Source organism: Protopterus annectens, chromosome 3.part0 (genome assembly GCF_019279795.1).
Source record: "Protopterus annectens isolate FY-2018-M chromosome 3.part0, PAN1.0, whole genome shotgun sequence".
Lineage (NCBI taxonomy): Eukaryota > Metazoa > Chordata > Ceratodontiformes > Protopteridae > Protopterus > Protopterus annectens.
In genome coordinates, this window is record NC_056731.1 from 179,062,373 (window position 1) to 179,085,311 (window position 22,939).

The 22,939-nt window shown below is 37.3% G+C and overlaps 1 protein-coding gene across 1 annotated transcript in view; it reads right to left on the bottom strand.

Moving 5' to 3' along the window:
• SLC6A20 (solute carrier family 6 member 20) overlaps window positions 1–22,939 on the bottom strand; it is an 817,648-nt gene that overhangs the window by 169,913 nt on the left and 624,796 nt on the right. Inside the window, exon 8 of the mRNA XM_044065525.1 lies at window positions 4,978–5,182. Within this exon, the coding sequence (XP_043921460.1) occupies window positions 4,978–5,182 (205 nt within the window). The remainder of the gene's footprint in view (window positions 1–4,977; window positions 5,183–22,939) is intronic.

The window sequence follows — 22,939 nt, forward strand, 5'->3', positions numbered from 1 at the left end:
TAAAACTTTTTTGGGTCATCAATATATTGCTTATTTTGTACTTTTCCTTTATATTTATCTGCATATCTTCTAAGTTTTTCACCTGTGCTGAGATTTTTAGTTTATTTGCGATAGTGCATGATAGATCCTGCTCTGTTCTAATACTGTGCATTGCTTTTATCGTATCTAAGTATTTTGTTGTTCTGTTCCCTCTTCTATACTCTTCTAACAGTGACACTTCTTTTCTAAATTGCTTTATAGTTTTCTCTATTTGATACTTCCATAATGGTATTTGATTTCTTCCTTTCCTTTCCCTCACTACCTTGTGTTCTTGTGGTAGAATTTTATCACATATTAATTTAGCTACACAGTAATATATCCTGTTCACTTCTGTTATTTCACATGGCTCTCTATGAATAGTCCTAATTAGTTAATTTGTTTTATCAAACTTCTGAATTTTTGGGTTTTATTGACCTTCTGCAGTCTATTTCTTTCATTGATCTTAATATGTCAAGCTATCTCTACTAAATCAACAGCTCTTCTCTTAGCTCATTTTCTTATAAACTGAGGGTACATTTTTTGTTTTCCACTTCCTGCAGGCATTCTATAGAAAGTTCTATGGCATCCTCCTGTGGCACATTCTCTTCAATTTCATCCTGTGCCATCCGTTGCTCTGTCATACAGGAACTCACTGGCATATCAGTCCTCAACATTGACTGCTTCAGAGTTTCCACAGTTTCCTGTTCCTTCCCTTGCTGTCCAGCTTCAAGTGAACATTTATACTGGTTTCCTGTGGAAGGCTGCAAAATATCTTCATATGGCACCTGACCAATTGCTTCCTGTTCCATTGATTTCCCCTTAATTTGGATGTCCATAGCTCTATCGGGTCTATATTACAAGATCAAATGCTTAGGTGATCGAACACCTAAACATCAAACTTGTAATATCGAAAGCAAAAAAACAGTGAACAGATGATTTAATGCAGGGAAAGATTTTCCTTGGCTGTTTGCCGGATTTTGCCATTTTGTCTACTGTAGAGCGATCTCAGAGTTGGTATATTTAGTTGGGGGTGTGTGGGGGGCACATCCCCTCCATGTCAGGGGGTGTGGGGGTTGAAGCCCCCACTTAGTTTGGGTGTAAAGTTATTTTTTTTCCATGGCTAACTGATGTGTTTTCCTGCACCGTTCAACGTTTTTGTGTTCGATATTACAAGTTCAGTGTTCAGAGGTTCTATCACCTAAGCATTCGATCTTGTAATATAGATGCTCGTTATCCTGTTGTGGTGCTTTCTGAATTAGATTTTCTACAATGAATCATTCACTTTGCAGGTAGTCTATGACCTCAGCTTCTATTTCTTTATCTTCTCCATTACTAATTGCCTTTTCTACTTTTCCTCTTTGTGTTCTTATATTTTGTATGACTGTTATTATTCTTCTTAAGGATCTGCATCCAAAATCCCATTCTTTCTTTATTTCTTGAATTACCCCCCCCCGAATCATCATCATCCCTTACCACTTTGAATTGTAGCATTCTGTTTATGTTACATGTAAGTTCCTTAACTGTATTCCTGAAATATCCCTTCAAATCAGGTAATACTAAATGTCCTTGTTCTATTGAGAGGATCAACTTATCCTACTTGACTCTTGCCCTCTTCCCCTTCCAAATAAAATCTTTCAACTCTTTATTAATTACTGTCCATGTCTCCTCTGGTTGATAAAAATATGCCTGACCTGTGTATAAAATTAAAGGGACTAAAAACATTTTACTGCTTCTCAGTTTTGTATTATCTTTTATTTAGTCTTTTCTCGGATATCCTTAGCTGTCATAACCAAATCCTTTTTAATCCATAGTCCTAAAATACTTCATTATATCATGACCCATAAATATGGGTATTGTTGGATCAACTCATGTGTGGGTACATAATTTATAGCTATAGCCTTTGGTTTGTCTTCATTAATTTTATATCTTGAAAAAAACACAAAACTGCCTCAGAATATTCCACAACACTGAGATATCCTTTTCTGGTTCCATCAGGTACAAAATAATATCATTTGCAAATAATTCCAACTTTTCTTGAACACAGTATCAATTGTATCTTTGAATTTCTGAGTCTCTTATTTTCTTTGCTAGTGGTTCTATATATAACATAAATAACAAAGGGGAAAGAGGACACCCATGCCAGGTTCCTCTATTCAGACATAATTTATCAGAGAGGACCCCCCCCCCACTTTGATTTTTGCCTCTGATCCCTCATATATGTTTCTAATTAACCTTATTGTATCAGGAAATGCAAATGCTTCTATTGCCTTACTTATAAAATCCCTAACTCTGTTGAATGTTTCTCTGCATCAAGACTACCAATCACAGTGGTATTTTCCTGCATTCTTATTCCTTCTGGATTATGATTGCTCTATTAATGTTGTGAAATGTTTGCCTCCCTTCCACAAAACAACATTGGTCCATATCTATCAAATTTGGCATCACCTTTGCCATCGTTTTAGCCATTATAGACATAAACATTGTATAATTATGGTTTAGAATTGAGATGGACCTATATGAATCCGGATCAGATGGGTCTTTGTGCATTACAGCCACCGCAGCTTTTTTGCAGGATGTTATTGCCTCTCTCTTTTTAAAATTTTGTTAAACAGAACCTTCCAGATTTCTTCCCTACTAATTTCCAAACTTCCACCGGAATACTATCTATTCCCAGAGGCTTTTCTGTAGATTGGTCTTAATTTTCTGTGATGCACTAATACTGTTAACAGTATAGTATTTCCGAACCTATAAATAATTGTATAATTTACTTAATATTTATTAGTATATATAAAATGTATACCATCACTTTAATGGTGTCATTTTTCAGGCCTTTCTAGTATAAAGATGTTGATAACAATACCTCTATTACCTCTTCCACTTCATTACGGCCATTTTTGACTATACTTCATTAGAAGCATATGTCATATCAACATTCAGCACTGGCAAATGATTGTGTTTTGTTTCTTCTGATTTCTGTTGAAAAGAGGAAATAGATTTAGATTTATTTAATCTGATCATTTGGAAGACCGTTGTTGTATGGTCTTTCCTGAAGTTTCTATCTGTAGTTGGGCCAAATTTTATTCACAAGAGAGATATATAACATTTTCATTTTGTTCAAACATTCCTAAACTGTTTCACAGAACTGGGACTTTAGAAATATTTAGTCAGTATGTAGCACTTTCTCTTTACCCTTGTTGTACTTTACTAGCAAATAATCAGCAAGCAAACATCATTCAGGTTTACTGACTTAAATGAAATTATGCTGCCATCTTAGTTTAGGGTTAGCTCCACCCATTTTACATTAGTGCTTAGTGTAGTCATATTAACAACTGTTTTCATCTCTGAGGCCTATCTACTTATTTACATTTTACAAAGTACACAATACAAAGATTACAGGTAGATATACTTTTACCTATTATAACAAATTATGGGATTTAGAAAAATTCTCACTGCCTTTGACAGACATCTATTTGATTCCGCTTCAAATCATTCTGCATCACCAAATAAAATCTACTGTGGACTAACAGATTCTTAGCCAAACTAACAGATTTGTTGCCTAGCTAACATGGTTAGATATTCTAGCAAAATAATTCATGTACAGTAGCTTGCTGCTATAACAGTTGTCGCTATAACTCACCACTGTAACAGTTTTGTTTACTCTTACAGAAACATGGGGTCAAAAGCAAAACATAAAAGCACTTTTAAATTCAATCATTTTAAGAGTAAGGCATAAGCAAAGAAGCAGAATAGAATCCATAAATCATTCTATTCCAGTTTACTATGGATGACAATATTTAAACCTCAAAGGCACTCATTTCTGATTAAATGATAATTGCTGCTACTCTGCATGTAACAATATATATTAAATATAATGTTGTTTTACATAAATCTAATGCTAAACAAAGCACCGGAAGCATGTTTAAACAGGTTGAATTTAAGTAGAGCAGTCTATATATAACTACAGTGGCAGAAACAAAAGGGGTTAAAGCACTCAGTAAGGAGACAAAACGGGCAACAAGGAAAGTCACACTGCAAAAAAAGCAGTCATGATTTGATTCTACTATTTGTTTTAGAAAGGTACTATAAAAATGAGATAAGGCTATGTATTTAACTGGATTGTACTTAGCTTTACATCCAGGACTGAATCTGCTACATGGTCAGTTTACTACCCTCAGTGTTTAAGTGCGCAATGGAAATTGGGAAACTTACAGATGTTTGCTCATCATGCTAACCCAGAGCAGTTTGCACCTATAAAGAAAGGTAATGTAGAAATTAAAAAAGCTGAAGCAATGATGATCTGGACTGGAAGAAAAATGTGCTGCATCTGATAGTTGGATATATTGATAAATATACTACTTCTGCTGGAAAGTATTAACTGAAACAGCCAACCCATTTGGAGTCATTCATTATGAAGAGGTTCCTCCAAAAATTGTTCTGATGAAGTCTATAATTTCTAGGATGAAAGCACTTAACTAAAATAAATATTAAAAGGCTTATCATCTTATTTTGGGTGTGCTTTCCACACAACTACCAGTTTATGCTGTGTTTTGGTGTCTAAAGGTAAAATCAAACTATAAGCTAACAAAAAGTGTGGAAACATACAATAACAATACTGTTCTGATATAAGTAATGAATAGCACATGGTCATTGATACGGGAAGTGGTCAGAATGAAGATTTATTTCTCAGCTTTACTATTTTAACAGCCTTTACAGAAATATAATTTGGTACTGTATTGTTTGTCACTTCTCAAAGAGGCTGGTGTGTCTATTGCTCTTACATGTTTATTTCTGTTAAGTAAATAAAACCAGATCTATGACAGGGTCACACATTTAGAATTTAGTGTAATTTTACATTTACAAATGTTAAATTGTCTTCAACCAATCCAGTATTATTTTTTAATCTGATGGCCTACATTGTTTTTATCCCTCACAAACTCTGAACAGTTAAATTCACTGTACCTGCAAGCATTTCATCAGACAGGTGTTTCTCAATTATCTTGAAGTCTTTCAGGGCAGTAGTAATTGCTGCAGTATTTCCCAGCATGCTTCCAATTCCAAGCATAAGTAGCATTATGAAGTAGAGTACTGACCAGAATTGCGACAGTGGCATGTTTGCGATTGCTTCTGAGTACACAATGAATGAAAGTCCAGTTCCTTGGACAGCCTGCATTAAAAGGAAAAATACAAAATAATTAAAGGATACAACAGTTATACTGGGCATAGTGTCAGAGGTGAGCCACATAGGCAGAGCTCCCGGGTGAAAGATAACAGAAAAAGAAATGCCCGGAGACATTTTATTCTGATACATCTACAAACACAATACATATGGCATTTGTTTCATCCTCCAGATGAAGAAATGTTGATATTTGTGATGTTGCTATGGCATCTCATTTATTGGTATTATTATGCAGCTGCTTGCCGCACTTATCTATACTTCATTGCACACTGTTGCACTATGAAGTACAGGCACCATGCAGAGTGCAATCCTAACAATGGGCTCCAAATGCTAAAGGATGAATAGCTTCTTATATACCAGTATTGTTCATTTAATTTCTTCCATAAACGTAATGCAGAGGCAAAACCTGACACTGATGCCTTATTATAGCTTAGAGGGCAGAAAAGTTAGGCTGGAATGGGTCAGTCATGTTTGGCATACCTGGCCTGAGCTCTACAGTGACAACCCGCATGCAGGATAACCTTGAAAGAATTATTAAAACATTCCATTTTTCCTGCATCTCTCTTCGACTTGGGCATGTCTGTCATGAGTTTCTCCTTGTTTGTATCAGATGTAAACTACTTTATACATAGTAGGCAGTGGACTCATTATATTTTCTCTTTAACATTTTAAACAAGATTACCTTCTACAATGGTGTTACCACTCATGAACAATTGCTTATATTTCATGGTGAAATTTTGTAGCATAGGTTCTCAGCTTTTTGAACAGCCTAATGAGATACATTTTTTGCAGAGCAGGACATTTGGAATACAGTAGGTAGTGGATGATATTGGATCAGTAGTTATTGCAAAGTTCTGGATCATTTCTTATTTAAAGGCACATGCAGTAAAAGTATATCTTGTGATATGAATCAACAGTTTATTATAATTTGCAACCATGCATTCAGTTCTAGTAGTGACATCAAAGAATACTACAAGAGGCTAGTAATTATACGTTTTAAACTTGTAATGAGGAATACTTTAATGTATATATAAAAAGATAGTTATATCCAGTAAAAAATGATAAACCTGAAACAGATTATAGAACTGTCACAGCAATAAATTGGTTTTAAGTATTTAAATATTTCTCAGCTACATGGAATATTTTTTTCAACAGCAATACATTGTAGGTAAAATATTTTAATTTGCAGCATACTCACATCTCAGTTTTTGTTTTATTTTGTAGTTTATATACACTTGCTAATTAGCAAACAAGCAGCATATCTCATCTCCAGAGTGTTGTGCTTCTGTAAGTGCCTATGTCTGAAAAGGGTGCTGTCAAAGAGATTTCTCACAATATACAGCATTTCATTTCAGTAGAACTCAAACAAGGAAGTGTCAAGGGGATTACTGCAATCTTCTTATCTTTTTCTATGGTTATTTCAATTACCAGATCTGCTGTGTGTGCACGTGCATGTGTGTGTCTTTTCTACAAGTAACCAAGCAAATGTGGGTCTACTTCACCCTGTCAAAGGCCGACAATATCAAAGCTGATATTGTCGGCACCAAAATGTCGAAAGCGAACGTCATCGCGCATGTAAATGGAAATCTCCGTAAAGGGAGATTTCCATTTACTGCAATGTAGTGCGATCTCGGAGTTGGTATATTTAAGTAGCAGTGCAGGGGCTTGCCCCCCTGCATAGAGCAATTTGTGTTGTGTTTGGGTATTTTTTTTGTGTGTGTGTTCGATGTTCTGGGGTTTCGACATTTTTGTGTCGATTATTATGCTGTCGACAGTTTAAGTTTTCGACAGCGTAATATAAATGTGCAAATGTTATTTATAAAGTACTCATCCCCCCAAAGGCTTTAGGAATTAACCAAACACACAGAAATGTAGAAAACATGGAAGATATATATTTTTTCAGAATATGGCACAGAAGTGACTTAATGAATGCATCTGTACTTAAAAACCGAGTTTGAGAAATGTTATGCCGTGGAGCTTTCCTTGAGATTGTACTACAAAATACTGCCAGGCTCACTTAAAGATCCCACTTTTTTCTTAACTATAGTATATCTTGAGCTATATTTTTGATTACTCATACTGCCTGTGTTTCTCAAGCTAGTATGATCCATTTATTTATAGGTTCATAGGTTCATAGGTTCATACTAGGCTATCTGCCGTAGGGCATTTATAAGCCTAGCCAGAATGTGTTTGGCTTTCACCACCCATTTTAAATTAATTTTGCTATGCCCTTTTTTGAGGTTAGTATACTGTGCCTCTGTCTAACAGTGACACAGAAGTGATACCCGGGGTAAACCTATGATCTCCCATCCACTCATCAAGATTCCTCTTGAAGAGAGTCAATGAGGGACTCTGCCTAACCTGGACTGGGATTTTATTCCAGAATGAAGGGAGCCTAAGGGTTATGAATCTGTCTCTCCAGCATGTCCTATTTATTTCAGTGCTGAGGTTCAAGTCTCTCGAGCGCGTAGCTCGATGGGATTTGGATTTTCTGAGGTGCAGCATGTCCATTAATTCCGGGTTGGACATGGCTTCATACGTCAAGCACAGATCGCCTCTGAACAGGCGGTATGCCACTGAGTAGAGCTGGAGTTTCTTTAACCGGGCAGCATATGGCATCTGTTGAGCCCTTTGATCCTCTTGGTGAGGTACTTTTGGGGTCTTTACAGTTGCTGCAGGTGTCTGGTGAGGTACATCCCAAAAGGGGCATTGTACTCAATTATGGGCCTGATGAGGATGAGTAAAGAGGCACGATGACCTCTCCTGATCTAGATGTGAATCCCTTCATGATTAGGTGGGCTATATAAAATGTTTTTCTAACCACTTTGGCCATGTGGTTGTCAAATGAGAGATTGCTATCAACTTGGGTCCCCAGGTCCCTAATTACTTCTTCAGTACTTAATGAATTACCACATATGTGGTAATTTGTGGGCACTTTGTTTTTGCCAAAGGGGATGACTATACACTTTTTGGCGTTTAGCTTGAGGCCATGGCTCTGGCACCAGTTGTCTGTTTCTATGAGGCCCTTTTGGAGGATGCTTGTGTCGGCTGGAGAGTCGATTATGGCGCCCAGTTTGCAGTCATCTGCGAACTTGGTCAGCCACAGTCCTTCCGTGTTGGCCTGTACCTCCGAGAAATATATACCGAACAAGAGAGGTCCCAGGACTGAGCCTTGTGGGATGCCACTTGTAACTGGTTTGGAGTCTGACATGGCTCCAGCAATTCTAACCATGTGGGTTCTGTCCTTGAGCCAGTTTGCAACCCATCTAGTGACATAGGGGTTTATATTTAAGCTGGTGAGCTTATCTATAATGCCCGAGTGGGGTATTGTATCGAAGGCTTTTGCAAGGTCCAGGTAGGCTGTGTGGACCACCTTCCCCTCGTCAATGGCCTTGGTGACTGTTTCAAAGAAATCAACCAGGTTTAAGAGGCAGGATCTACCCCTAACAAAGCCAAACTGGGTAGGATCCAGTGTCTGTAGGTCCCCAATATCTTTATTTATGAGGTCCATGATGATCCTTTCCATAGCTTTGCAGACCAAGCTAGTCAGGCTTATGGGGCGATAGTTTCCAGGATCTGTTGAGGCACCACCTTTGTGGAGAGGGACCACAGTTGCTGTATGCCACTCTTTGGGTACATATCCTGTAGTAAGGCTGAGACTGAACAGTAGTTTTATGTTTGGGTTTAGCTCTTCTTGGAGTTCATGTAGGACGCAGCCCGGGACACCGTCTGGTCCCATTGATGCTGTGTTTTTTGCTTTGGAGAGGGAGGCTCTTAGCTGAGCATCTGAGATGTCAGGGGCGCAGCACTCTGCTGGGATAGATATTTGCCCTTTTAGGGGGGGGGGGGGAGTTTGCGCTGAACCAGTCAGCTAGGATGTTGGCAATGTCTGTGGGTTCGGTGTATTTTTTGTCATTTTGGACTAATTCTGAGCATATCTGGGAACTACCACCCAGGTTCCAAACATAACTAAAGAAAGCCTTGTGATTATCCTTAGTGTCCTGTGCAATTTTTCTCTTGAAGCTGGCCTTAGACGATTTTATGAGTGCCCGTAGTTTTTTGCTAATACTGATCAGAGATGCCTTCCCTTTTTGGAATTTTGCTCTGTCATTTAATAGCTTCCTCCTTCTATTGTATAGTTTGTTTATGGCTGGGGTCCACCAGACAGGACGTCTGCCTTTAGAGGATTGGGTCTTGGTTTAATTTGGAATCGCATGATCCATGCATTCCTGAAGGTGTTCATAGAATGTGTTTATAAAGGATTCTGCAGTCTGGGCTGTATTTTCCACAGGCCTGGGGGCTTTGAAGGATTCCACTTCGGTTTTGAAGAGTGTGAAATTTGCTTTAGAGAAGTTTTTCACTGTGGTTTTCTGGGCAGGGGGTGGGGTCGGGATGTGAATATCCAGTGAGATTAGTTTATGGTCTGATCTTACCAGTGACAGATACACTTCTGGTCTGGAGCATAGAGTCCCCATGTTGGTGATGATCAGGTCCAGTATGTTTTCCCCTCTTGTGGGAGTGGTAACAAGTTGTTCCATAGCATTTGAGTTTATAAATTCTAGGAACCTTTGGGCTAGGGTGTTGGAGCTAGTGTAATGGTCCCAGTCTATGTTTGGGTAGTTGAAGTTGCCCAGTATAATGGTGTTTGGAGAGACCTTCATATTTTCCAGTGTTCTCAGGAAGGCCGAGTGGGGTTCCTGGGTTAGGGAGGGTGGTCTGTAGCAGGCTATAAACTGGAAGGCAGTTTTACCCACTGTTAGTTGCACATGGATAGTCTCTGATGCTTCATGCTGTGCCACCAACCTGGAGGTGTGGGTATCTTTGACGAATATTGATACTCCCCCTCCTTTTGTGGGTCGGTCCAAGTTTTGGGGCTGAAAAGCATGGTATGAGGTATAACCTGGTAGTGCTGGGGTGCTCTCGGGAGCCTTGAACCAGGTTTCTGTTACTGCACAGATATCGATGTTCTCAATGCTAAGGAGAGTTTCGAGTGCATGCATCTTGAGGTTTAGACTTCTGGCATTGAGTAGCATTACTCTTAGTTTCTTATCCCTTGTGATACCTATGGAGGTGGGTTTGTCTTTTGAGCCTTGCCTAAAAAAGGCACTATGGGGGTAGCAAGAGCCTTTGCCAATATCCAAAAGCCCAGGGGTGACAGGTGCAAGCCGTCCCTAGCGAAGCATCATGGCTTGTCGAGCATGCCATCCCAGGCATTGGATCCCCTTTGAATGACACCAATACTTAAGCCAATTGTTGAAATTGATCATCTTGTCTTCATATTGTGGCATCATTCTTGGTGAGGGTAAGATGCTACTCAAGGTCAGGGTCATACCGGCCTGGGCCACATGCTCAGAGAGCTCCTCTATGTCTCTTTTCATGTAGTCCAGGGAGGTACGTCTCAGGTCATTCACACCAGCATGGACAATGACTGAGTCATATTTGTACTTGCCTTGGAGTGACCTGAGTGCTTGTGTTATGTGGCGGATCCTAGCACCTGACAGGCAGCTCACCGTGACCTTCTCCTTGTTCAGCCTGGTGAGCGGGACGTCAGTGTGCCTGACGATAGAGTCACCTATTACAAGTGTATCAGGTGTGTTGTTTAGCCTTAAGGGCTATGACTGTTCGGCACACTGGCTTTGTGAACTATGTGTTGCACGTGTTTTGTTTTGGGGTAGTGGTTGCTTGGGTGTCTGCTTTGGAGGTCTCTGCTGCTTAGGCATATTTTTATTTAGAGCCTCCGAGTATGTTTTTGTGTGTTTATGTGTTTGGTTTGCTGTCGTGGTAGGTCTATGTGAGACTGGAATTGTAGTGAGTGTGGTTTCCTTCTCCTCCTGACTGGTTACGCCAGTACTGAGTTGAGAGAGCTTAGCCTCCAGTTTGGCTATATGGATGCATCTCTCACATGTGTTGGAATTTGTTGGGAGGAGGAGAGGGTTGTCTGTGTACATGAGACAGTTTTAACATTGCCTCAAGATTCCCAGATTCACCGGAGAGAAGATTGACAACTGACCTTTGGACATGCTAGAATAGTATTGGGAATTCCTTTATAATTGAAAAAAAGGGCCAATGGGGAACAAGGTACTCAAGGGGAGTTTGTGAGGGTGTAGTGCTTTTAATTTTTTAGTGCTGACTTATATAATTGCTTTAGTGAGCAAGTGCCAGGTAACTTAAATGCAATGTGTTACAGGTAACTTAAATGCAAAAACGACAAACAGTAACTTTCTTTTAAGTGAAACAAGGAAATGAGTACAGTAAGCAATGCAGATATCACTAGGGATCCACAGAAGCACTGAAAAGCCGCATTTTAGGTGGTATTAGCGTTTCAGGGAAATAACAAGCAAACAAACAACAAGCATACAAACAGAACTAGATTCAGCAGGCCTGGATCTAGTCTATGCTACAGCAAACAAGGTGTACCAATTTCAGTAAGAAACAGTTGAAATATGCAGGCACTATAAGCCTTTAACCAGAAATTCCCAGCTCAGAAGGGCAGTGTCCAGCCTCTCCTCCCACAAGAGTGCAGACCACGAACCTTCTTAATGTAAAATAACTGGCCTGAAGCCCAAGTGCTTAAACCAGAACTAATACACTTTTAGAATAACAGACACTGAGCCCTCAATCAGCAGTTCCCAACTTAGAAGGATGTAAGCTACCTGTCCTGCCACCACAGTGCAGGCCACAAACCTTCCTAATGTAAAACAACTGGTCTGAAGCCCAAGTGCTTAATCCAAAAGACTTACAATGATAGCTACACTTTAATCAAGTTACTACCAAGCAGTAATAAATACAATTGAATACTTTGAAGAATGCCTGGATTAGTGCTCAAGTTATAGAAACAAAGCTAGATTCAGCAGGCCTGGATCTAGTCTATGCTACAGCAAACAAGGTGTACCAATTTCAGTAAGAAGCAGTTCAAATATGCAGGCACTATAAGCCTTTAACCAGAAATTCCCAGCTCAGAAAGGCAGAGTCCAGCCTCTCCTCCCACAAGAGTGCAGACCACGAACCCTTTTGATGTAAAATAACTGGCCTGTAGCCCAAGTGCCTAAACCAGAATTAATACGCTTTTAGAATAACTGACACTGAGCCCTCAATCAGCAGTTCCCAACTTTGAAGGATGTAAGCTACCTGTCCTACCACTACAGTGCAGACCACAAACCTTCTTAATGTAAAACAACTGGTCTGAAGCCCAAATGCTTAAACTAAAAGGCTTAGAATGAGTTACACCAATAAGTAATAAATACAACTGAGTACTTTTAAGATGACGCAAAAGCAAAATAAAGTAGGAAGAAACACAAATACAGTAAAAGCAGATACATTTTTTTTTTTTATGACTCACATATTTATTTTTATCTTGTTTGTACTTGTTTTCTGGGGTAGAACACTGATCTCCATGGACCATTTTCAGACTTGACCTAGGAACAGTGACAGGTTAAGTGACTTGCTCAGAGTCACACAGTTAGGCAATGGAGGATGAAGGAATCAAACCTTACACAACTGGACCACAGGAAACAGCTTGTTAACATATTCCTAGAACAGATGAAAGTTTTAACTTGTTTCTGAAAACTACAGCAGCTAGTGTCTCCTACCCATTTAGTAAAAAAACAAAAACAAAAAAACACCCTAGGTTTTCCAATACTGCTTGAGTATGTGTTTCCAAGTTATTGATATCTTTTCAACTATAATACTGTGGGACTTCATCCCAGTTTTCATCAGTAAGACATTTGTATTTTTATGTAGCTATCTTTTCCAGGAGTACATGCAAATGTACAGAATACTTCCTTAAAATGCGTTGGGGAAACCCTCCACTCCTGAGTATGCTGTCATTTGAATGAGACATTAAACTGAGTTCCCATCTGCTTGAGTTGGTGGTAACTCAAGTGGATATAAAATATCTCATGGCACCTATCAAAAAGAGTAGGGGAACCTTTATTGACTACAACATAAAAAACATAATTTATATATTTACAAAATGTACATATTTACAAGCAGATAGATACACATATCTTTTTTTTACTATTCATTTTTTTCTGATAAATCCTCATTGTTTTTCTTCAATAACTGACCCCCCTTCATTTTCTACAACCATAATCTATTGTTTTTGCAATACATCTGCCAAAATCCATCTCCCATTAAACAAAATTTAATTCAGTCTTTCATTCTAAATAATCCATAATTCATAAAATAAATTCTTATGTATTCTTCTCACATATTCTTTCCACTTGTTCTTATAATATCCATATGTAATCATATTCATATCTATATACAGTGGATATAAAAGTTTACACACCCCTGTTAAAATGCCATATTTTTGTGATATAAAAAAATGAGACCACAATAAATAATTTCAAAACTTTTCCTACCTTTAATGTTTCCCATAACCTGTACAATTCAATTGAAAAACAAATCTGTTAGGGGAAAAAATATAAAAATAAAAAACGTACAATACCCTAGTTGCATAAGTGTGCACACCCTTAAACTTATACGTTGTTGTCTGCGCATACCCTTAAACTAATACTTTGTTGAAGCACCTCTTGATTTAATTACAGCAATCAATCTTCTTGGGTACTTACCTGCCATCAATTAAAGAGACTGTGATTAACCCCAAATAAAGTTCAGCTGTCCTAGTAGGATTTTCCTGACATTTACTCAGTTGCCTGCTGCAGCAAAAGCCATGGTTCGCAGAGAGCTTACAAAGCATCAAAGGGATTTTATTGTTGAAAGGTATCAGTCAGGAGAAGGGTACAAAAACATTTCCACAGCATTGGATATACCATGGAGCAGAGTTAAGACAGTCATCAAAAAGTGGAGAAAATATGGGACAACAGTGATGTTGCAAAGAACTGGACGTCCCTTCAAAATTGATGAAAAGAAAAGACAAAAACTGGTCAGGGAGGCTGCTAAGAGACCTACAGCAACACTGAAGGAGCTGCAGGAATTTCTGGCAAGTACTGGTTGTGTACTACATGTGACAACAGTCTCCCGTATTCTCCATATGTCTGCACTATGGGGTAGGGTTGCAAGACAGAAGTTTTTTCCTATACATAAAAACATCCAGGCCCGGCTAAAATTTGCAAAACAATACATCAAACCTCCCAAAAGCATGTGGGAAAATGTGTTATGGTCTGATGAGACCAAAGCTGAACTTTCTGGCCACAATTCCAAAAAGTACGTTTGGTGCAAAAACAACACTTTGCATCACTAAAAGAACACCATCCCCATGGTGAAGCATGGTGGTGGCAGTATCATGCTTTGGGGTTGCTTTTCTTCAGCTGGAACTGTGGCTTTAGTCAAGGTGGAGGGAATTATGAATAGTTCTAAATACCAGTCACTTTTGGCCCAAAACATTCAGGTGTTTAAAGCATATAACTTCTTCAGTTGTCTGCTAGAAAGCTGAAGATAAAGAGGAATGCCACCATTTAACATGACAATGACCCCAAGCATACATCCAAATCAACAAAAAAATGGCTTCACCAGAAGAAAATTAAGGTTTTGGAATGGCCCAGCCAGAGCCCAGACCTAAATCCAATAGAAAATCTGTGATGTGACCTGAACAGGGCTGTGCATAACAGATGCCCTCACAATCTGACAGATTTGGAGCATTTTTGCAAGGAAGAGTGGACAAATATTCCCAAGTCAAGATGTGCCGTGCTGATAGACTCCTACCCAAGAAGACTGAATGTTGTAATTAAATCAAAAGGTGCTTCAACAAAGTATTACTTTAAGGGTGTGCACATACAACAAAGTATTAATTTAAGGGTATGCACACTTATGCAACCAGCTTATTGTACATTTTTTATTTCTTATATTTTTTCCTCTAAAAGATTTGTTTTTCAATTGAATTGTACAGGTTATAGGTCACATTAAAGGTGGGAAAGGTTTTGAAATGATTTATTGTGGTCTCATTTTTTCATATCACAAAAACCTGGCATTTTAACAGGGGTGTATACACCTTTTATAACCACTGTGGTTTATGTCATTAATAGTCTCAAAAAATCTTCACACAACTTTTTTTCAGAATTTCACCACTCTTTTAATTTTTGTTATTTTTTTTCTCCCTACAAAATAAATAGAGTCTTTCAACTTTATTTTTATATAGCATATTCCCCTTTACTTATTAGTTATTTATTACCAGTCTCTCTAACAAATTCTGACACTCTAATATCTTGGTAATAACCTTTTTCTTTACTTTAATGCCTTTAATGACTTTTTCTGGTAAATAGACGTATGGATTTACATAATAGTATTATCTCATCACATTGTTATACCACATCCTTCTATCTTTCTCTATATTATCATTTTTTTTATTTTCCATGTTAGTGTTTTTCTTGATATTTTTTTTTAATTTTTTCATTTTCACATTCTTTTCTCTTTTTCTTAATCTCATTTCCCAGAATGTTTTGAACTTAGATTTAAGCATTTACAGTATTAATTTCTCATTCTCTTCCTTTACCCCTTTAATACTCTATACAAGTTTAAAGAAGCAGGAAAAACAACTGGATTTAGTAACCCCAATCTCCCCTTCATCCTCATTCATATAAAACATACCTGTTTTCACTGGGTTTAATCTTGAACCCCATATGAAAGAAAACACCAGTTGCACAATTTCCTTTTCATAGTTTTACTGGATCATATAAACATTTAACATATATGCTGCTTTTTGCCATTAACACAGAATTTACCAGGCAAATCTTTTCCTGAACACTAAAGTATATGTCCTCCACAGAAGACTTATTCCTTTAATTTCTTTTATCAAACCATCCCTCTGCATTATAAATACATAATTTTACCCAAATTTTATCCATAGCAAAGGCACTTAATTCACTGAAAAATATACACCCCCAATTTTTTACCACATCACCCAAACCCTTACTTTTATCTTTATTCAAGGTAATTCCCATTTCCTTTAGACATCCATTCAGACAAACCAGCACTTCCCTCATCCATATTTTGTTCTTAGCAACTACAAGTATATTGTCTGCGCATGTTAAAACTACTGGAATCACCACCTCCTTTTACATTACATATCTAGTGTCTTTCATTTTATAAGGTGCTTCATTCACAATTACATTCCTTACCAATGTGCACAATATCCCAGTCATTGAACATCCTTGTCTTATACCACACTTCATGTGTATTTCCTTACTCTAACACTCTTACTCTATCATTTTGATATCCTGACATACACATTCTCCTAATTCTATTAGATATTCCATACTTCTGCATACTGACATACAAAGCATCATATCCTACTGTATCAAATGCCTTGCTACTATCACCTACAATAAGTTTTAAATCCTCACTTTTACTTATATCATCTACTCACAACCAGTAACAATTCTTGACATCACTTCCCTTTTATACCATATGTACATTCTTCCATAATATCCCTCATCCTTCCTTCCATTCTTCTCTGTATTATTCTCATAAAAAAATTCATCTGTTTTATTTAGTATGATGGGTCTTCATTTTTATTTCATTCTTCTCATCTTTCTTCTATATAAATTGTAATATCCCATTGTATACTCTTCATAAAGAAACCCTCCCTTTAACCATTTATTCAGTACATTTAGAAGCTTCTCTGTTTGACAATCCATTCATTTCTTCTACATGCCATACCCTGTACTATCTGGGCCTGATAATGAATCAAGATTTACTTTCTTAAGTACTTCATCCAATCCACTAATAGTATTTTTTTTTCAAATTCTTCCTTAACTCATTCTGGATTATTTTTTCACTTTCCATATTCTCTTATTTTCCTTCTTTACATTCTGTACTCTCTTATCTTCTTACTTTTTACTCATATACAAAATGTTCACATGCTATACTACAATAGTCATTTGCTCTTGTGTTCTTTTTACCTCTCCTTTTACATTTTTTCATTATAGTAATATCCTCCTTTATTATTTTACCCAAATATGCAGCTACTTACTCTTGATTTATTTTATATATTTCTTTTTCCATATCACAATACTATCTTGTATTATTCTCTAAATTCTCTATACATTTTCTCATACTTTAATTTTCCTTCCTTACATCTTCCTGCCATTGGACAAAAGACACTTCTTTTTAAATTCAGTCCACCATTTGGATCAATTTTTATACAAGTCCTAAATGGTTATATGATCCTTTCATAATATAATACTTCCCACTCTCCAATTTCATCACATAGTTTCTCATTTATTCTTTTTTTATTCTCTTTCCTATTTTAATATACTCCCTTTCTTTCATCACCTCCATCCATATTGTTAAAGGGTCTGAAAAACCCATCTCAACTGTATCACCACCTGCTACTCCTAAACCTTCGGATAATATAAAATAATCAATTTCAGATCCAAATGCCTCCGAATACAATTCGATTAATCTTTAATCATTTCTTGCATTTTTTTACATATGTCCCTTTCTTTTTACATTTTCTCCTTAAATCACTATTAAACTCCCCTGCAATTATAATTTTCCTGTTAACTATCACAGTCTAATATTTCCTAAAACAGATTCTCTTTCTTTGCTAATTATATATGCATAAATTGCTATAATACTATAAATATGTTCCCCCACCTCACATCCAGAGGAGTATACTTTCCCATCCTTACCAACACTGCATCTAGTATTTTCACAGTTTTGACACAACACAGCTGCTCCAGAACAGCTTTCACTTCCTAATTTCCATATTATATTTCCACCCCAGAATGTTCCTGTTTGCTGTCTTCCTTCACTTGTCAGGAATCTTACATGATACTGTAACAGAGTAACATTCACATCACATTTAGCAAACCATTTCAGTATCCCTATCCTATTTACAGTGTTAATAATATTGCTCACTTTTACTGAACATACTCCAAAATAGTTTTTCCTTCTTTTAAGTTTAGGGGAAATTAAAATGTTGTTGTCTTATCTTTACTCTTTTCCCAAATTAGTATTTTTTCCAGGGTTGATGTACAAATAATCCTTGATCCTCAGAATCAGATTTTTCACTGGCTAGAACTTAAAAAAAAAAAAAAAAAAATATATATATATATATATATATATATATATATATATATATATATATATATATATTTATATCAATCTGCCTTTCTGCATGTAATGTCTCTCTCATTTCCCCTCCATATTTTTTCTTCATTTACAATTTCTTATTCACCTAGCTCACCCTCTCCCCAGCTGTTGTTGTCCTTCTTTGTGTATGTTTTCTTCCCTTTCCTCTTTTTTCATTATTTACTGTTTATTCTTGACAACCCGCGGTAGTGGTGCTGTGGTAGCGTTGTCGCCTCACAGCAAGACATTGTTCCATTCGATTCTCAGTTAGAGCGTCTTCAGTGTGGAGGCATGCGTGAATGGGCGTGCCTTCATTGAAGGTTGTGCATCAGGGCTAGTAATTTGACACGTAAAAATCCACTACCAAACATTAGCGGACCGGAGTTCTGCTGTGGCGACCCCTAACCGGGATAAGCCGAAAGACACAACAACAACAACAACAACAACTGTTTATTCTTGACAATTCATACAAATGTGTCTCTTTTTTTACACAACTTGAATTTAGGCACACAACTTTTTGCTGTTTGTCCTTTCTTCTCACACTGGTTACATTGTACCTTGACACAGTCATTAATTAAATGAGAAAAGTCCCCACAAAAGAAACATTATTTAGGCCGGCCAGCATATTTTAATCTCTTTCTATGACCAGCCACAAAAGTACTTGGCAAGTGTTTCTTCATTTTTTTTTTTCACATTTCAAAACAGCTTCCAACCTCCACCCTCCATTCCATAAGTTTTTCTCATCCCTAACTTCCACAATATTATCATCAGTTTCAAACAGATCCTGCAAGTATTTTAACATTGCCTTCTTCTTCCAATTCATCAGTTTTAAACTGCAAAGTAACATTTTCTAACACTTGTTACTACCAGAAAAAGATAATTGTTCCATGAGTAAATGTCATTTCCGTTACACAGTTCCAGAAATCTCATCACCAGTTCGTCAGTTTCAAATGTTAAGTCACAAAAAGTCTCTGTCCCAATATGTATAAAAGACTGAATGTCTTGAACTTTAAAACCCAGAACAGTTACCAAATTCTCCCATGCATAACATCTGTCTATTACAGTGCATTTTTCTTGTTCTTATTCTCACAGCTGGTCAGATCTTCTTTTTAAAAACAGTTTTACTTACAGTTTGTTGCTGCTCTCCTTTTTGCCTGCTGTCACTACTGCATATATTTTAGTTACTGCCTTATCTGCTGCCACAAAATCAGGCACCTTTTTATTTTGTTGCTGCTTTCCTCTTTTACTTTCTGTCATTGCTGCATAAGTTTTAACTGCTGCATTTTCTGCTGCCGCATCACCTGGTTCTTTTTCCACATTACCATCCCCAGACATTTATCTGCCATCTCACCCAGTGAAACCGCAGAATTGTCATCTGGATCATCCTACTTGGCTATTTTTTAACAAAACATCACATGCAAGCCTCCCTGATGTCAGTTCTGTTAGCTGTACCACTTCAACAGACTCACTTCCTTCCTTCTCTGTGGAGACAGCTAAACACTGCTCATTTGTAACATCCACCATGCAGGTATTTTTGTTTACATTCTGAACCTTTATATCAAACATAAGTTTTTCCAAATTCTGATATCCACCTCCAAACTCTCTATAACTTTTCTCTCCTTCTCCATGCTGCTGCTTCCCTTAGGTCTCTTTCTTGCTGCTATAGGAGTCCTTTGGTGCCATCTAATAGCTCCAAAGAGTAAAGGAAATTCCCTGATGCCCTGGCCAACTTTGCCCAGTAGTACAACTATCACTTTGGGTCTCCCTTGAAAAGAGGTCACTAGCCTAGTGGGACTAATCCAGTCAACAAAGGATAAATAATTTCTTGTTTAATGCAGCAACATTTGTTAGAGTACATTTTAAATTTGCAGTTTTGAACATTTTTCCATTAAGCAGTGAAACAAAATGTACAAACCAATGACAAGAGTACCCATTTCAGAACATTTTAACCATAAATGGCCACTCAGACTGCTATTATAATCCACTGATATTTGTCAATATGCACAATCTCTGCAGAAGTAAAAGTTATCTGAACAATTCCATATTAACTAGAACTATTACTAATGCAGAGGTATCACTGCTGGCAAACAACTTTGTATTTCAATATTTCATCTACAAATGCAGTGCCTTCTGCCCGTGAAGAATAAATTGTCTGTAATATGTTAAAAACTTGATGCGCTGTTGGTGAGATTGCTATTAAATTTCCTGAAACAGATCAGCTATACAATATGGAATGACTGGCAAACAAAGACAACAGGTTCATAGTTACTAGGCATGCAGTCTTTGAGTCCAATATGGAACCTAGCCCAAATTCTCAATTTCTCCAAAGCACTACCTGGTTAAGTGACTTGCTCACTGTCACAGAGTAGGTAAATGAAGGTGGACCCAATGCACCCTTGCCACAAGAAGCAGATCATTAACAAGTCAAACCTTTAGTCCTCTGTGCTAACTGCTAGAGTAATCATTTTTAAACTAACTTGTGAAATCCTTTATAGTCTGATCTTGTAGAGAAGACTGTATGCCAGTAATATGCAACAAAGACTAAATAATGGATGCTGAAGATAAGATGGTTCTGATCATCAAAATAATGCAGACTATATAATCTATAAAACCCCTTTGCAGCTGCTGGAGGCTGTAAAGAAGGTATTGACAAATATTTTACTAAAATGCAGCCTGTTTAAAGTGCTAAAATGTAAAACATTTAGACTATACTACACAATCCAAGCCATAATGATGATTTACTTCATTCTTTAGTGCAATGAATAAATCAAATTGATTAAAGATAATATAAATGCTACAGTAACATTTAATTCACAAGCCATACAAAAATCAGAGATAATATGCATACAACATATTATTTTTTGGCATGTGCTCACATGCTTGCATTGCAACTACATCTCATTTTTGACCTCCTTCCCCTACGTCTTCTGTGTCATCAAGAATAGCTATCCCATCTGACATCACACAGTACAGGTCTGACCTACTGCAATGGATAATAATTCAGTATTGTTGCAGCATACACCTCCAGAGTCAATAGAGCTGGATTGTGGACAAATGGGGTCCTGTGCAAGGCAATGAATCAGAACCCGGCCAGCCATAACAATATTCTGTTACTTGGCTGTCTCTTCCCAATTAACACTGTTCATACCTGTCAGTATACATACTATTTTCTTCTTTACTTTTACATTTATCACAGAGAGTTGGATTTCCTTTAAAACTTGTATTTAAAATTTATAGAAAAACACTGACTCTTACTGTCTAAACAAAACACTCTCATATTGAAAACAGACAGCATGAGAAACAATGAAGTTCTCCTCCTTTGAAACTCACATTTAGTGAAAATGCATCTGTCAACCCATTAAACTACAACAGACATGATGGGACTTGTACCCAAATAGCACATAGTGAAGTACTAATTAGTGTCTATATGAAGGGTGCAGGAATTCAAAAGACAATTGTGTAACACATTTGCTAACTGTCTGGGACACACCGCTGGGGACAAGTGTCACTTTTCAAGAGCAGCCCAGGAGTAGCGACTCATGAAGTAACTTAGCAGAGTCACATAGAAAACATATGAAGGCTGAGGGAATCAAAAAGTGTACTACAGGAAGCAACTCTTTTAACAACTCATACCCTAGTTATCTGCACTAAGTGCTAGACAAACTGTTGTAGTCCAAACATGCTGCATTTCACATGTATATGCCTGCAAAACACAAGCTAAATTAAAAAAAGTATTCATAGTTACCATATTAACATTAAACTTGTATACTTTATGCTGTACAATTTATTCACAGCTAAATAATGAATACACTGTCAATGTTTAACAGAACAAGGCCACCAAGGATCACATCTAAACAACATTGCTCATATGATGCTCCTATTTACTACAATCAGTTTCCTTCCTTTAAACTATAACTGTTCTGGTCCATAGGTCATTACTAGGTTTGTAGTCCAGGGCACCTCTGAGAAGCCTAGCCCAAGTCTCAGCTCCCCAAAGCACTGCCTGGTTAAGTAACTTACCCAAGAACAGGACATAAATATGAGGCCAAATCTGACATGTTATACAACACCGGAAACACATAAAAACACCTAAAGAGTTAACACATTAACATGTTTTGCATTAACATGTATTTTATGAACCACAAAACTATAAAACTCTATGACTGACATTGACAGACTGTAATACTCAGTGATTTACAAAAAAAAAATAATAAAGTTAAAAGAGGCTTGGCCGTTTGTTGTGGAGGATTACGTCCCAAGTTCTCATAGCTAAGATTCAAGGATTTGAGCAAGTCACTTAACCAGACAATGATCCCTAACTGAGGCATTTCACACAGACACACAGACACACACACACACACACACACACACACACACACACACACACACACACACACACACACACACACACACACACACACACACACACACACACACACACACACACACACACACACACACACACACACACACCTAACCTGTTGTAACACTTACTGCCATGAAGTTTCTCTGAAATTAAGCAAACACAATCTGCTGCATGTCTTTCTGATGGAGAAGACTTAAATCTCATATACACTAAGGTGATGTCTGATGTCTCCTTCTCTGGGTATGCTCTCTCAGCAGGTAGAAATTCCTTGCAAAATCAAATCTCCTGCATGTTGACATCATCTTCTTCCCCACATGTAGGTTATATGTATGGTTTCTAGGAAT